The sequence below is a fragment of the Aplysia californica genome, unplaced genomic scaffold (genome assembly GCF_000002075.1).
Source record: "Aplysia californica isolate F4 #8 unplaced genomic scaffold, AplCal3.0 scaffold00965, whole genome shotgun sequence".
NCBI classification, from domain to species: domain Eukaryota; kingdom Metazoa; phylum Mollusca; class Gastropoda; order Aplysiida; family Aplysiidae; genus Aplysia; species Aplysia californica.
In genome coordinates, this window is record NW_004798235.1 from 148906 (window position 1) to 162160 (window position 13255).

Sequence of the window (13255 nt, forward strand, 5' to 3'; positions counted from 1 at the left end):
TTTAATTCGATACCTTAGAGTAGCATAATCAATCCACTATTACATTACACGACATAATGATATCATGAAGAGTAAAGAAATGATCGAGTTCGAAAATGTGAAGGACTTGGCAAATCAATGAAAATGAAACAACTGCTGAATAACTTTTAAATAATAAATAATAATAATAATATATAACATTTATATAGGGCCTAGCGCATTTCCAAAAAAAGTAGCTCAATGCGCTTTACATTGGAATACCCATTTTTCAAAAACCTTTCTTACTACTTCCTTTCTTCTCAAGCAATATACATTAATGCACACACACACACATATACACACACACACTTTTAAGGTACACAAGCCTTCAATTTGTTCTTACGCATGTTTCTGAAAGCTTTCTTTAGCTTCCTCTTCAAGACGACTCACCTACAGTGAAGTACGCACGTCACAGCAGTAGTAAAACGAGAAAAAAAAAATGGTAAAAACGAAAAAAAATTTAAAAAATATCCTCCCCGGCGGGGAATCGAACCCCGGTCTCCCGCGTGACAGGCGGGGATACTTACCACTATACTACCGAGGACACATCGGAGAGGGGTCAGCGAAAATAGATAATTGCAAAAATAGATTTGGAGTAAAGTTTTACTATTCCTATATTAGAATAGTGCTTTTGCTATTGTATAAAGTACGTTTTTCCAAAATGAAGATAGTACATCCTGACATTTAGATTTTAACTGCCTTTTTTGATTGATAAAAGTAATTCTTTATTCTGATAAAACTGTCAAACTCAAACCAGAGTTCTAATGAAGTTCTACTTCCGGTATCCGGTATGGTAAATACAAACAATGTTATTATTGCCGTGTTCTTACTTTCGTTTTATTTGTTTTCCAACAATTCTTGACTCCAGTTGCTCCAGAAGTTGTTGTTTCAGGATTTTTGAGCTCATTATATCATGTCTGAGTTACAGGAAAGTCAGATCCACGACAGCGGCAACTTCTAACTCAGCATTTTCTTCCAACCATCAGTCTTTATTAATTAAGTCTTTATACTTTATTACGTTATTAAATTTTTAGTTTGAGTTTGGCGTTGGAATTCATAAGGACGAGGCCTCTTCCTCCTTTTTTTAAAAACAAGACTCAGTTAGACTAGAATCTAGATCTAGATCTAATCTAGATCTAGATCTAGATATTTAGATTAGGTCTAGATCTAGATATCTAGTCTTATTATTTTACTGTGACTAGTCTAGGCCCTATACTACTGATTAATTGATTGAGACGTGGCCTGTCAGACTGTCTGGTGGAGACTGAGCACGTTGTGGATCAGTAGACAATGAACGGGACAGGAGATTTGTTCATGTGTACTGGATTCTTCAAAACACACTTCTTTCAGGTGAGTTTAAAAAGTAAGTTGTAAAGCAGGAGTTCTCTAACGAGCAATGGGTATGAATGGAATAGATTTTGTACAGTCGAACCTGCCATGACGGCCACCTGTACTCTGTACAAATGGCCACTTTCCATTCCCCCCCCCCTGCCCCTTGGGTTTTTTTTCTATATTTATCTATCGGCATTTTAAAACTTTCCATGCCGTCTCACACTCAGCTACCAGTTGTCCATTTTCTACTAGATTCTAAATATATTGATGCGCTGAACACGAATATCAACTTCTTTTCAGTTGCAAATTAATAGTTTTTTAAAATATCTGATTGTTATTAATTGAGATAGACGTGCTTTGGACCAATCGGGGGGTTCCAGGGGGGCCTGCCCACCTGGGGTAAAAGAAAATCTGGGGGGTTACAGGGGGGCCCTGTTTTAATTTGATATTTTACAGAACAGTTACTTGAGTTACATTTGAAATTTTCCTGAAAATAATTGATCGAAGTGGCTAGCCGTACTTAAGTACGGCTAGACTGAGAGTCTAGCCGTATTTAGATCTAGGTTTGGCCCAATCGACTCAATCCTGTTAAGTACACAGGTCTCATTAGATCTAGATCTAGTAATTATTCAGGTTCAAATACATGCAAGTCAGTAAGGCACCTTTTGGTTTTGTCTGAAATACAAATACTTTAGGCATTGCAAACTAAAATTTTCATTTACAATTCAGCCATCAATATTAAGTACGGCTAGACTGCCAGGCTAGCCGTACTTATCTTAGGCCCTATTTACATTAGAAAACAGAAGGTTTAAAATACATGCACTGTCATTAAGGAACCTGGTTTTGTCTCAAATACAAATACTTTAGGTACTGCACACTAAAAATGTATATTTACAATTCAGTAGGCCTATTTTTTGTAAATGGTCAGTCTAGCCATCATATTAAGAATAAGTACGGCTAGACTGTAAGTCTAGCCGTACTTAAGTACGGCTAGACTGTGAGTCTAGCCGTACTTAAGTACAGCTAGACTGCCAGTCTAGCTGTCATTAAGTACGGCTAGCCTCTTCCATAATTGATTTGCGACAGTTTTAGTGGCATTATGTGTGATCTGCAGCAAACAGTACAGCAGCTTGACCCCTGAAGCAGTGCATCTGTGTCCGGGAGTTAAAGTAAAAATTTACCTATTTATCTAAGTAAGTGTAAAGCGGTCACTTGTCCAACGCAGCTGCGGTCACCTTATTTTATCAACCCACGTTCAAATTGACCTGTCTCAGGCGGCCAGGCGTGGTCACTCACTGCCCGACGCTTTGTCTTAAATTTTTAATCGTCCCCTCAAGCTGTGGATCCTCATTTTAATCCCTCCAATGAATGTTTTCCCAAGTTGACCAATGGGTAGGCCTAACAATACATTTTCAACTGCTGGTGAGGGAAGTGTGATCCATCATTACCTATAAGTCCCGCCCACAACTCATGCACAAATCGTATGTGAGGTGGCTGGTCACTGTTTTGTTTACCTGCTAATCCGTGCCGTAACAAAGTAACAGTGGACGTTGGCGTGAACTTGCGACAGAAGCATGGCTTGCTCTCCGAGTGGTGGCGAATCGTGTGTTTGTTTTAACATGGCAATCAGTCTACATCGTCTCACTTACATTTGTTTATTTTACCCTTTCCCATAATCAGCAACAAAAAGTATCTAGTATGATAAAGGTAAAGAAAGCTGACCAAAAGGCAAAACAACAACACACAAAAAAAGTTCTTATACTACCCTCCCCTTTTTTTAAAAAAGAAAACAAAATCCCTTTTGAATCAGCCTTATGGCAGTCTAAAGCCTGATATCGTCCCCGGTTTAGACCTCGGAAGAGAATGTGATCAAATTTCCTCATTTCGATTAGTCCTGCCTTAGACAACCACCTGTGTTATACGGCCACTTTTCTCATTGACAATGGGTGGCCATTTTACACAGGTTTGACTGTGCTTAGCCTACCCATACCCTAGTCTCAATTCTAACTGTTAGAGTTGAGACTAGGGTATGGGTTTGGGCTAGGGTCAGGTCTCTATTGTGTAAATTTATAGAAACACTCCTGTCTCTTGAAGGATATATTTTGTAGCTGTGTATATTTTTTTTTTAGGGCCATGAACACAATTTTGGCTTTTTAAAACGTCGCAAATGGTTAGTTTAGATGTTACAGCACATCATTATGGGGGGGGGGGGGGGGGGAGAATGTCATCATACTGTGCCCCTGTGGTATAGTATTGAAAAAACCCCACAAGAGAAGTGGTACTTTTTACAGTTGATTGTCTTGGACAGGAGGTCGTTATAGCAGCATGACTGTTTTCTACTTTTAGATGTTTCACTATCTTTGAACATAGTAGAACTTTACTAGTGTATTTTCCTCTCTTCTCTGGCATATTTTGTATTCATTGTGTTAAGCTTCGCCTACATACGCCCTTATCACTAGAGGGCACAGAAATGGCTACAGTGGATCTTATTAACACAGACAATCTGGACTTTGTGGATGACTTGGCACTTCTGTTGTACATCCAGGATCATGTCCAAGCAGAGACTTCAGTTTTAAACTGTCTACCAGAGTCTGATGGATTGAGGACCCACCATGAAAAGTCTAAGGTCCAAAAGAAAGATATATGCCCTTCAAAAAGAGCAAATCACTAAAGACGGAAATGTACTAGAAAATGTTGAATCCTTCTGCTATCTTTGGAATATATTCGACAGACAGAGAGGAACAGGAGCTGAAATTAAGTCCCACATTGGAATGCTACAGGCTACTTTAGTTTTGAGCAACATGTTCTTACAGGAGAGATTGCTACAACTCTTTCTTCTTTTTACTTCATTCCCCGGGATCTGGAGGGAACAATCTTATAAGCTGGTATAAATCCAGATTTGAACTGGATTTTCCTCATGTATTGATAGTAATGTTACAAAATATTTTCACTTTGACTGATTTTATTTTCCTAGATGACCCCATGGCTTTTCCAAGTTGAGGTCCTTCCCTTCCTGACAGAGTCACAACTTGCAAATGGTACAGTACACGACTGGTTTAAAGCTCAACATTTCCAGGTAAGAAAGTGTAAATTATTACTCAGAGAAAACTGAGTTTTTATTCACCACAGATAAAGAAAGATCTTTTATTCAGTGCTGGTCTTTGTTTGTTTTGGTAAGTTGTTTGAAAAGAAACTGTACCTGAGATAATAAAATAATTTTTTGTCTTTATTTTGGCTTCTGATTGTTTTGACAATAATAATAACATTTTGATATTTTTGTCGACAATAATCAACATGGTTAAGTAGTCTGGTGTGATCAGTGCTTTTTGGCTGTGTCGTGTAGTAGGTTTTTCATTTTTAAAATGGTTCTTTGATGTTTTTTTCCCCCAAGATGGTGAAAGAAAACATCTCACCTGACAATGCTGACTTTAAATTTGTGGTAATTCATAGTTTACATGGCTACTGGCTCATTTTCACAAAATCTGTTGAACTTCACAAAGAGCAAAAAAGAATTCAAGCCGATGATAATAGGCCTGTTTGTTTCACTTTGTTTGGGGAAAAAGTATAGTATTGTTATGATTTATCTTGTTTATAGATCAGTGAGATCAGGCAGTCGGTGTTTTTTAAGTGTTCCCAGGAGAGAAGGTAAAAAATAAGCTGAAATATCCTTCGCCCATCTTGCGCCTTCAGTTTGGAACTCTGTACTACTTCTTCGAAACACAATATCTGAGTCTTAGCTCAAGACACCTAATGATGTTTAATGAAAACATTTATAACTCAGTTATAATACTGTGCGATAGACAGTATCTGTTTAACATATTTTTGTTAACCTGTGCAGATTGCATTGTGTATATTATACTATATATTTGTATGGCTCTCTTGTCTATGATATTATATGCATGAGTGTGATGAGAGAAAAGTTGTGTGTGTAAGTGTTTGTTGTGTGTTGTCTGATTTCTTCATTCATATGAGCAAATGTTAATTTTTTTCACAATTGTTACTCTTTGTAGGTGGATTTTTGTAAAACACCTAGAGCTGTGTGTACTTGGGGATAGGCGATATGAAAATGCTCTTTGTTATTATTAGCTTTATTATTATTATTATTATACAGGAAATGCTGGAGTTGTTACAGCCTGTTATGCAGAAGTCTGTTGATGCAGGGGAAGTGTCAGTGCCAGAAGACAAAAAGTACAGCAAGTCAAAAGATTGTGTTCTCACAGGTGATTATTTTAATAATTGCATAGATTGTTTGGATTCCCTGAAAAATACTTGGGTGTGAGCCAGTGATTTGTAACGTTGAAAGGTTCTCCCTCCTCCGATGGTCAAAAATGCTGATATGGATGTTGACATTTTTATACAGTGGAACTCGGATTCAACGAGGTCGCCGGGCCTGACCAAAAATCTTGTTGAATCCGAGTGTTCGTTATAGCAAACACGAGGTTTTGTGTAGATAATTACAGGCACTGAGCAAGTAATTTATAAAGAGAAGTCACAAGTAGTGCCTGAAAGGCCTGCATATTATGAGAAGTGTAAAAAAACCCCACCTGATTCGTTCAAATGCACACGCCTTTGTCATCTCGATTGTTTACCAAAAAGTTGTGTTGCTGTGTAGAGCCTAGCATAACGGCAACTATTGATTTCATAGACCAGCGCACAATTCATTACGTAGATCTACGTCAGGACTAGATCTAGCTTATCATTGTAATAATGATCAGTTGCCGAGGGGGAAAAAGACTGTGACGCGTTTGTATCTGTGACTGTGACGTTCAACGCCCGGACCGCTAGTGCGCCCCCCTCCCCGACACACACACACAGTCACACGTGTGCAGGCCGCCCATCCGACCCCGACACATGCCAGAGTAGACTCGTGGGCGAGCCAACAACGCATGTGTTGGTATGAAAATAAGCGGCTGATTGGTCGTATGCAATCGGCTAAGTGAACAATGGTTCACGTGCAGGTGCAATGGATGGTTTCCGGGAATAGATAAAGTTCGTTCAGAGAGAAAAATGAGCGAAGCCACGTCTGCGTGGGCTGTGCACCCTGGAAGCGACCTCGTTGAATCGAGCTCGCTGATTTAAGTGCTCGTTGAATCCGGGTTATTTTTATTGATTTTAAAGAAGAAAAAAAACGGGGAATCTGTCTCATCTCGTTGAATCCGAGCTCGTTAAATCCGATTTCCACTGTACTCCCCCAATTCATTTGTAGGTAGCACCAAGCATGAACCATTGTAGATATGGACTTAAAGCCCTCAAGTCCAGTGTGCACATTTATTTTGATGAAGTTGTTATATTAATTGATAGTTAAAAAAAAATAACAGGTATGTTCTGACGTGGCAAATTTGAAGTTGTAATTCTTACTTCAAAATGGAAATCGGATTAATATAAACAATGAAAAAAAACTCTGTTAAAATAGCAAGGAATCCTAAACAGAAACAGAATAAAATGCCATTTACTTTACTCCATCTGACTGCAGATTAAACAGCCTAATGTCTTCCACTTTTGCTCAAGCGAAGATTGTGGGCAACACAGTAGAAGCCAAGACGGACTAAGACAAGACGAGACAACGGCCTCATTTTCGTTCCAACTGGCTCCCCTTGGTAACCAGCTAGATGCGCGTTTAATAGCGTAAACAAACAACAGGAAGAAAGAGCGCACTGTTCAACTCGCTGAGATAGATGCCTAAATCTACTTTGAATTTCATAATGGCAGTTTTGCCTTTGGGTTTTTTTTAAAATCATATAAACTGTTTGGTATTTATTTTGACTGGTTTTTGTTCACATTTTGAATATAGATCTAGATCTAGTGAGTTGGGAAAAAAGATTTTAATGAACGGAAAGCGGTAGTGAGTTGAACATGTTCAGTGACAAGATGATGTAGATTTAGATTTAGATCTAGATCTAGGAGTTTACGAAACGCTAGAAGTACATTAGATATTACAGTTTAAAAACGACAGAATAGCCAGTGGTGCTCTGCAATGAACTGTTCTCTAACAGAATATACAATAGATTGGATATTTTAAAAACTAAAGATACGGTCCGTGGTGCCAGACGAGGGTGAAGACAAGATCTGCTGAGCAAGTCACCAGAATGTCTCTTTTCTGAGACAGTTCTCTGCTCTGAGTCTTGGGTACTTTGCGGACTCTCAGTTTCTTGGTGCTGAGGCAAGCCAACTGAAGGTGCAATACAGCCATACCTGTGTTATTCAAAGTTCACAATCCCCGTACTCTAGAAAGAAACAAACCACCACAAAAGGACTTAAAAAGACTCATGCTCTTTTACAACATGGAAATTCCTCAATCTCAAACATCATTTTCTCAAGTAAATTTTTCTTTTTTAAAAATCTTGTTCATTTATCAGCCAAGAATAAGCTATAAAATTTGTTAAAAGTATGTGTATATATATATATATATACTGGATAATAGAAGCGAAACCTCATCACATTTTTTGTTAACAAGGTATGCCCTAAGTAATATATAGGCGCCTATACTTATACTACAGCCTACGTTTTAAAACAAAATTGAATTTCATTTGGAAATCAAAATAAAACAAAGTGATACACATCATGTAGAAGAATGGAGACTCTATGTCACTGGAAAGGCTAACTGGGGTAAGCTGTCAAATCCATGGTTCTGGAATGCTTAGGTTATAATTATTAGTTGTATCACATCAAAGAATGAACAACAATAAAAAGAACAACAATACTAGACTCCATGACTCTGAGTATGAGAACCCTTCAATAAAGTAGGCCTAGATTTCTACTATTAATTAGAGAAAAGCATAAAATTGAGAGGAAGAAAAACTCAACAAATTCTTTTCTTAGTGGTCACTATAATCTATAACTTTGTTGTCTATACTGTGCCAGTGAATGTGATGCATGTATGTCTGTTGTTCATGTTATAGTTACATAAATGCCACTCATAATAATGTGTTGATTAAATCATCACACCATTCTTCACAAATAGTATAATTCTATGACTTGAAAGATTCTGTTTTTGCAGCTGTTGTAGCTCATGTTCTGGTCCACAATTAAGTTGCTGCTAGGATGGCATTCCTCTGCCAAGTAAATCTGTTTCTGCCACATCCCTTTTCATAGCAGGTTTGACAGTTTCTTCAATGCTTCACTACAAATACAAACAAGTCATCTGCAATTTACAAGCATTGTATCAAACCAACTTCACCCCACATTCCCCTCTTGAAATATAACATTGGTTGGTTGAAACAATTTGAAATATGGCAATGAAACCCCCCAAAATAAAAATAAAAATCAAACAAACAAACAAACAGAAAAAAAACACATCAAAAACCCTACCTAGCATTAATAAAGACTGGATACAAATAATTCAAGCCCTTTTGTTTGATTCTGGTCAAGGAAACTGAAAGGGTGGTGGTAAGTATTTATTCAGCAACATGCTAAATCTGTAAACCTTTTTGCAGCTATCAAAGGAAAAAAGCAATCACTAGAGACAATCCTGCCCCTACCCCCAAGATTTTTGCACATACTTTTTGCCTAATAATGGTAAATAAAGTCCTCTGACCAGTCCTGGTATGAACTGTAAAGATGACATTGACCACTTCCTTTCAGTTTTGCTTCCAGGTAGTTAGGCCTATATAACTCAAACATTGCACCACCTATGTGTGTTTATAATATAAAGTCCAAAAAGAGGAGCAGCCACCAATGACTAACCTCATCAAGTCACTGAAAGTAGAGTACCTGGTGCAGTTTGAAAATGTTGTCACATACAGCAGTGGGTACTTTCTTGGGAAAGTGTCTCCAGTCATATGGGGCTATTCTAAGACTTTGAGAAAAAGGAGAATCTAGAATCTAATTGCCCCACAAAAGTGAAGGCTTTCTAAAGCCATATATTTCCTTCTGCTTGTACGCCCGGTCAGAAGCTGTGGGACTGTTTGAAGCTATTCAAGCAGGATCTAGAGTCTAGATCTAGATCTAGATTAACTAGGCCTACACAGCGAGCTGTTCCCCAATGTCAGAATCAATGATCATGAACTGGAGTTAAGAAACAATAGCACTTCTGTACAATAGGGGTCCCGTTTGCACTAAATCACGCAAGGCCTAAGTGCCCGGTGTTTCTTATTTAGATCTAGATCTAGGCCTAGATTATAGATACATGTATATAGATACATGTATCAAGATTCTAGATTTAGAATCTAGATCTAGATCTATATCTAGATATATCTAAACTGAATTGAAATTATAGATCTATATTCTAGATCTAATCTAGATTCTAGATATCTAGATCTAGCTATCTAGATCTAGAAATAGATTATATTGGCTATCTATAGAATCTAGATATCTAGATCTAGAATCTAGATCTAGATCTAGATAGGCTACGTTTATTAATTAAATACTCTCTCTGGGCTAAAATATAGTAATTTTAGTAGGCCTAGGCTAGACATACCGCCCGAGATGATCAGTAGCCTTGCATTCAGCATTGTAACCAATGTAAACTATCGCCACCCCAGCGAGTTATACGCGCATCTGGCAAAGTGGGAGGGGCCTGCGCTTGTCACATGACGTAAAGAAGAGTTGTCTCGTCTTGTCTTAGTCCGTCTTGGGTAGAAGTAGAAGGAGGAGGAAAACAAGAATCTGAATTATTAAGTTAATTGTTTCACTAACACTGTTAATAATTTAACATTTAGGGGATTTTGCTTTCTCTTCCTCCTAGTGCCGTTTGGAAAGTGTTTTTAATACATAGTTTTTATACAGAATGATATCGTTTTACTATGTTTAGTAACATTGTGTTGTAGTGCGGCCTTTTCTTTTAGCTCTCAGTTCTAGTAATTACCTGCTGGTAGTGGTTTTTCTTTTTTCTTTTTTCACACAGTTACGGTATATCTGTACATTTTCTTTCTGCAGGTAGCACAGTGCGCATTGCTTGCAGTTTTAAGCAGTCCGTCATGAACAATACATTCCTAATTCATCTTCCCAGAGGACGCAGTAGGAAAGAAGGTAAGAGCAACTCCCTTGTCTTAATTGAGGCTGGGTGGGGGGGGAAGGGGGAGGGGGGGGGGGGAGAAAATTTGTTAAAATAGCCTCCTGTGTTTTAAATCAACCCATGTGATGATTGTGCACATATGTAATGCCACTGTTTGAACAATCAATTTTATTTGAAAGTATTCCATCGCAATATCAAAGTTTTATTTTACACAGACCAACAGCTGTTCCCAAGTTCGCATACCAGGCCCATTTGCTCTGCACTTTCCTAGTACAATGGTCTGCAGCTAAGAGCTTGGAGGGTAACAACATGATCCACCTGAAAGCATGCCGGCTACATTGATCCGAATTTTTTCTATGCAAGTTATCACCACTTATAAGAGCAAGTCCTAGACTGACAACTCGTTTTAAATTGATAGCATGATCTATTCTGTGCTAGTATCAGAAACGGATCGACCATAAAAATGCCTCATTTCACTTGGAACTGATGGAAGCGAAGCAAACTCTGTATGCTCATCCTTTATTCATGGAAATTGCAGTTTTGCTAGGAAGAAAGAGATATAAGGAAATGCTGTGAAACAGAACTGAGCAATAAGGAAAACAGTGCCCGGCCATGTGTGGCAGGCAGACAGTGCTGACCTGTAGCTTGCCAAGCGCGCGTCGTCTGCGTGTCAGCACAGCCACACTGTGCTTTGGCTTCTGTGTCTGAGTGAGCACCCTCTGTGTGTCAGCACAGCCGCACAAGGCTAGAAGCACACAAGCCTACGAATGTAAATGAACAGTCGAAACTAGGTCAACCTCTCGATTCAAAATTTTAAGGTAGGATAAAGTGCATTTCTTGGGATTTTGTGGTCAAGTGTTGATGCTAGCATCAATATCTAATAGTAAAGCACCTAATAATACTTACTTCTTGCTGATTTTGATGATCTGTGAAGAATTTCAGTCGAAAATACACACCAAGCGAGGCTGCGTGCTAGACATGTCAGGCGTGTTTTACAACACTGTTGAATAGCTCGTCTGACGCTTCGGGCAGCTCAGCTGACAACAGACAGACCACACAGTGACGCTGCTCAAGCACACGATAATGTATACGTTCATTTGCACGGTGCGAGCTAGGTGAGCTACAGGTCAGACCTACAGAGCCACTCGGGGACCGGCCTAAGAAAACTTCACACCTCGGGGTGAGCTCAGCTCGTTGATTCAAGCCACTGCAGGAGATCAGATGCTAGGCGGTTTCCATTCTGAATTCTTTTAGAAGCAAGTTTGCATAAGAGCATGGTTTTCTTTACACCATAGTAGCCAGAGACTACTGTATTCACCAAGTTTATTATAAATGCGTGCTCTTTTAGTAGTTAAGATACATAGTACAACATGACTTGACCGTTGCAGTATGTTCTTATAAGATCAGCTGTCGTTCATTTTCATGTCCTAGTGAGTAACGTAGTCTCTTTAATTTGTTGACACAATGGGTTTTCCTACAATAGCACTGTTTTTTTTAGTGGGTTTTTTTTTGCAACGAGTGATACAATTGTTCTTGTTTCAGACACGAGAAAGAAGAGGAAATATCAGGAACTATCACTGCACAAAGAAAAATTACTCGTTTATGTGTGTCCTCGAGCAAGCTCATCCGTTCTACATCTAAGTCAGGTATGCCAGTCAGTTGGAATGTTATATTTTGTAAGCCCAAGATTCCTAAACTTCTATGTTGTTTGTACATGTCTCCTAAATTAGTACTTTTTATCGTAATCTCTAACTTATTGAAAATATGTTTTTTTTAAAGGGGGAATTCTATTTTTTTAAATTCTCTTTTGTCCGTAAGCTATGATGTTAGTTTTATGTCTCTGAAAAATGAACCAAATAAAAAAATTGAAATAGAAACAGAAATTTTATGAAGTATATCTGTCTTTCTGACTCTCCCTGAATGGCAGCTTTGAACAAATTGGCCTCCTGAATCATTTAAATTGTGTTGATAGGGGAGTGTATTACATAAACTATGATTATTCAGACACACATTTCCAGTTGGTATGATCTCTACCTTCTTTCACTCCTTTCTTGTTCAATTTTGCCCTTATTATTGGGGCGGGAGTTTCGTCTTCAATCACAACAATCTGTTTGTGTCTTGTAGGGGGTTCGACTCATTCAAAAGAAATTTAAGAAAAAAATCCAAACGAAATGTGACTCATTCTGTAGTGAGGTAACAAAAACACAGAGACGTTTGCTTCTTAAACCAATAGAGATGCTTGTGTGAATTTACTTACTCTGCTTTTCTGTTTTGCTGATGCAACATATCTCCTGATTTTTTTCTTTCTATTTGCATTTGAATAAAGATATATTGTGATTTTTTTTTTTTCCCAGCATAATCTAACATTTATTGAAAATGGGAATCTTTTTCCTTTGAGGTCTTTCTTCCTTTCTTATTTCTCCTATACCACTGCTTGCCAACTTGGGTTATGTTGTCCACTCATGGATGATGTGGTAATTTTGGTGGACGATAGGGTCAGGTGGTGACAGGTATTATTTAATTCCATGCTTAGAAATACATGTAGATGGGTAGTATGAAAATTTCAGAGAAGGCAAAAATGCACACTGACTTTTAAAAAGTTGATGAATACTGTTTTGTACCTATTTGCTGTTACTTTACCAATCAAGTGTTCTACTTTTGAGGGTATTGTGTCTGTTTCTTATGAAGTACTGAAATTCAAACTGAGCCACTCCAATCCAAGTGAGAGCATTAACGTTATTTTTGTTTGTCCACAGCTGGTCAACAATGACATAGGAGAAAATGGATCTGTGAATGACATCAGCAAGTATTTCGTGTCCTCTGAGGGATCCAACCACATGTCTAAAGGGGTAGCTTCCACTTCCACAGCCTGCAGCTGAGAAGATGGGTGGGGTGGGGAAAGGGGAGGGGGGATGTTTGGGTAGACCTTAACCCTACCCGTACATCGTGTTT

General features: G+C 38.4%; 1 protein-coding gene and 1 non-coding gene across 2 annotated transcripts; one reads left to right on the plus strand and one right to left on the minus strand.

The window, feature by feature from the left end:
- Window positions 1-490: 490 nt before the first annotated feature.
- On the minus strand, window positions 491-562 carry TRNAD-GUC. The gene has a single exon. It is a non-coding gene; the product is annotated as a tRNA-Asp (tRNA).
- Window positions 563-828: 266 nt separating this feature from the next.
- Window positions 829-13255, plus strand: LOC101849505. The gene is made up of 6 exons (XM_005110917.3): window positions 829-1368; window positions 4325-4426; window positions 5462-5570; window positions 10225-10317; window positions 11846-11949; window positions 13060-13255. The coding sequence occupies exons 1-6, from the start codon at window positions 1309-1311 to the stop codon at window positions 13180-13182; spliced, it is 591 nt and encodes a 196-aa protein (XP_005110974.1). The 5' UTR covers window positions 829-1308; the 3' UTR covers window positions 13183-13255.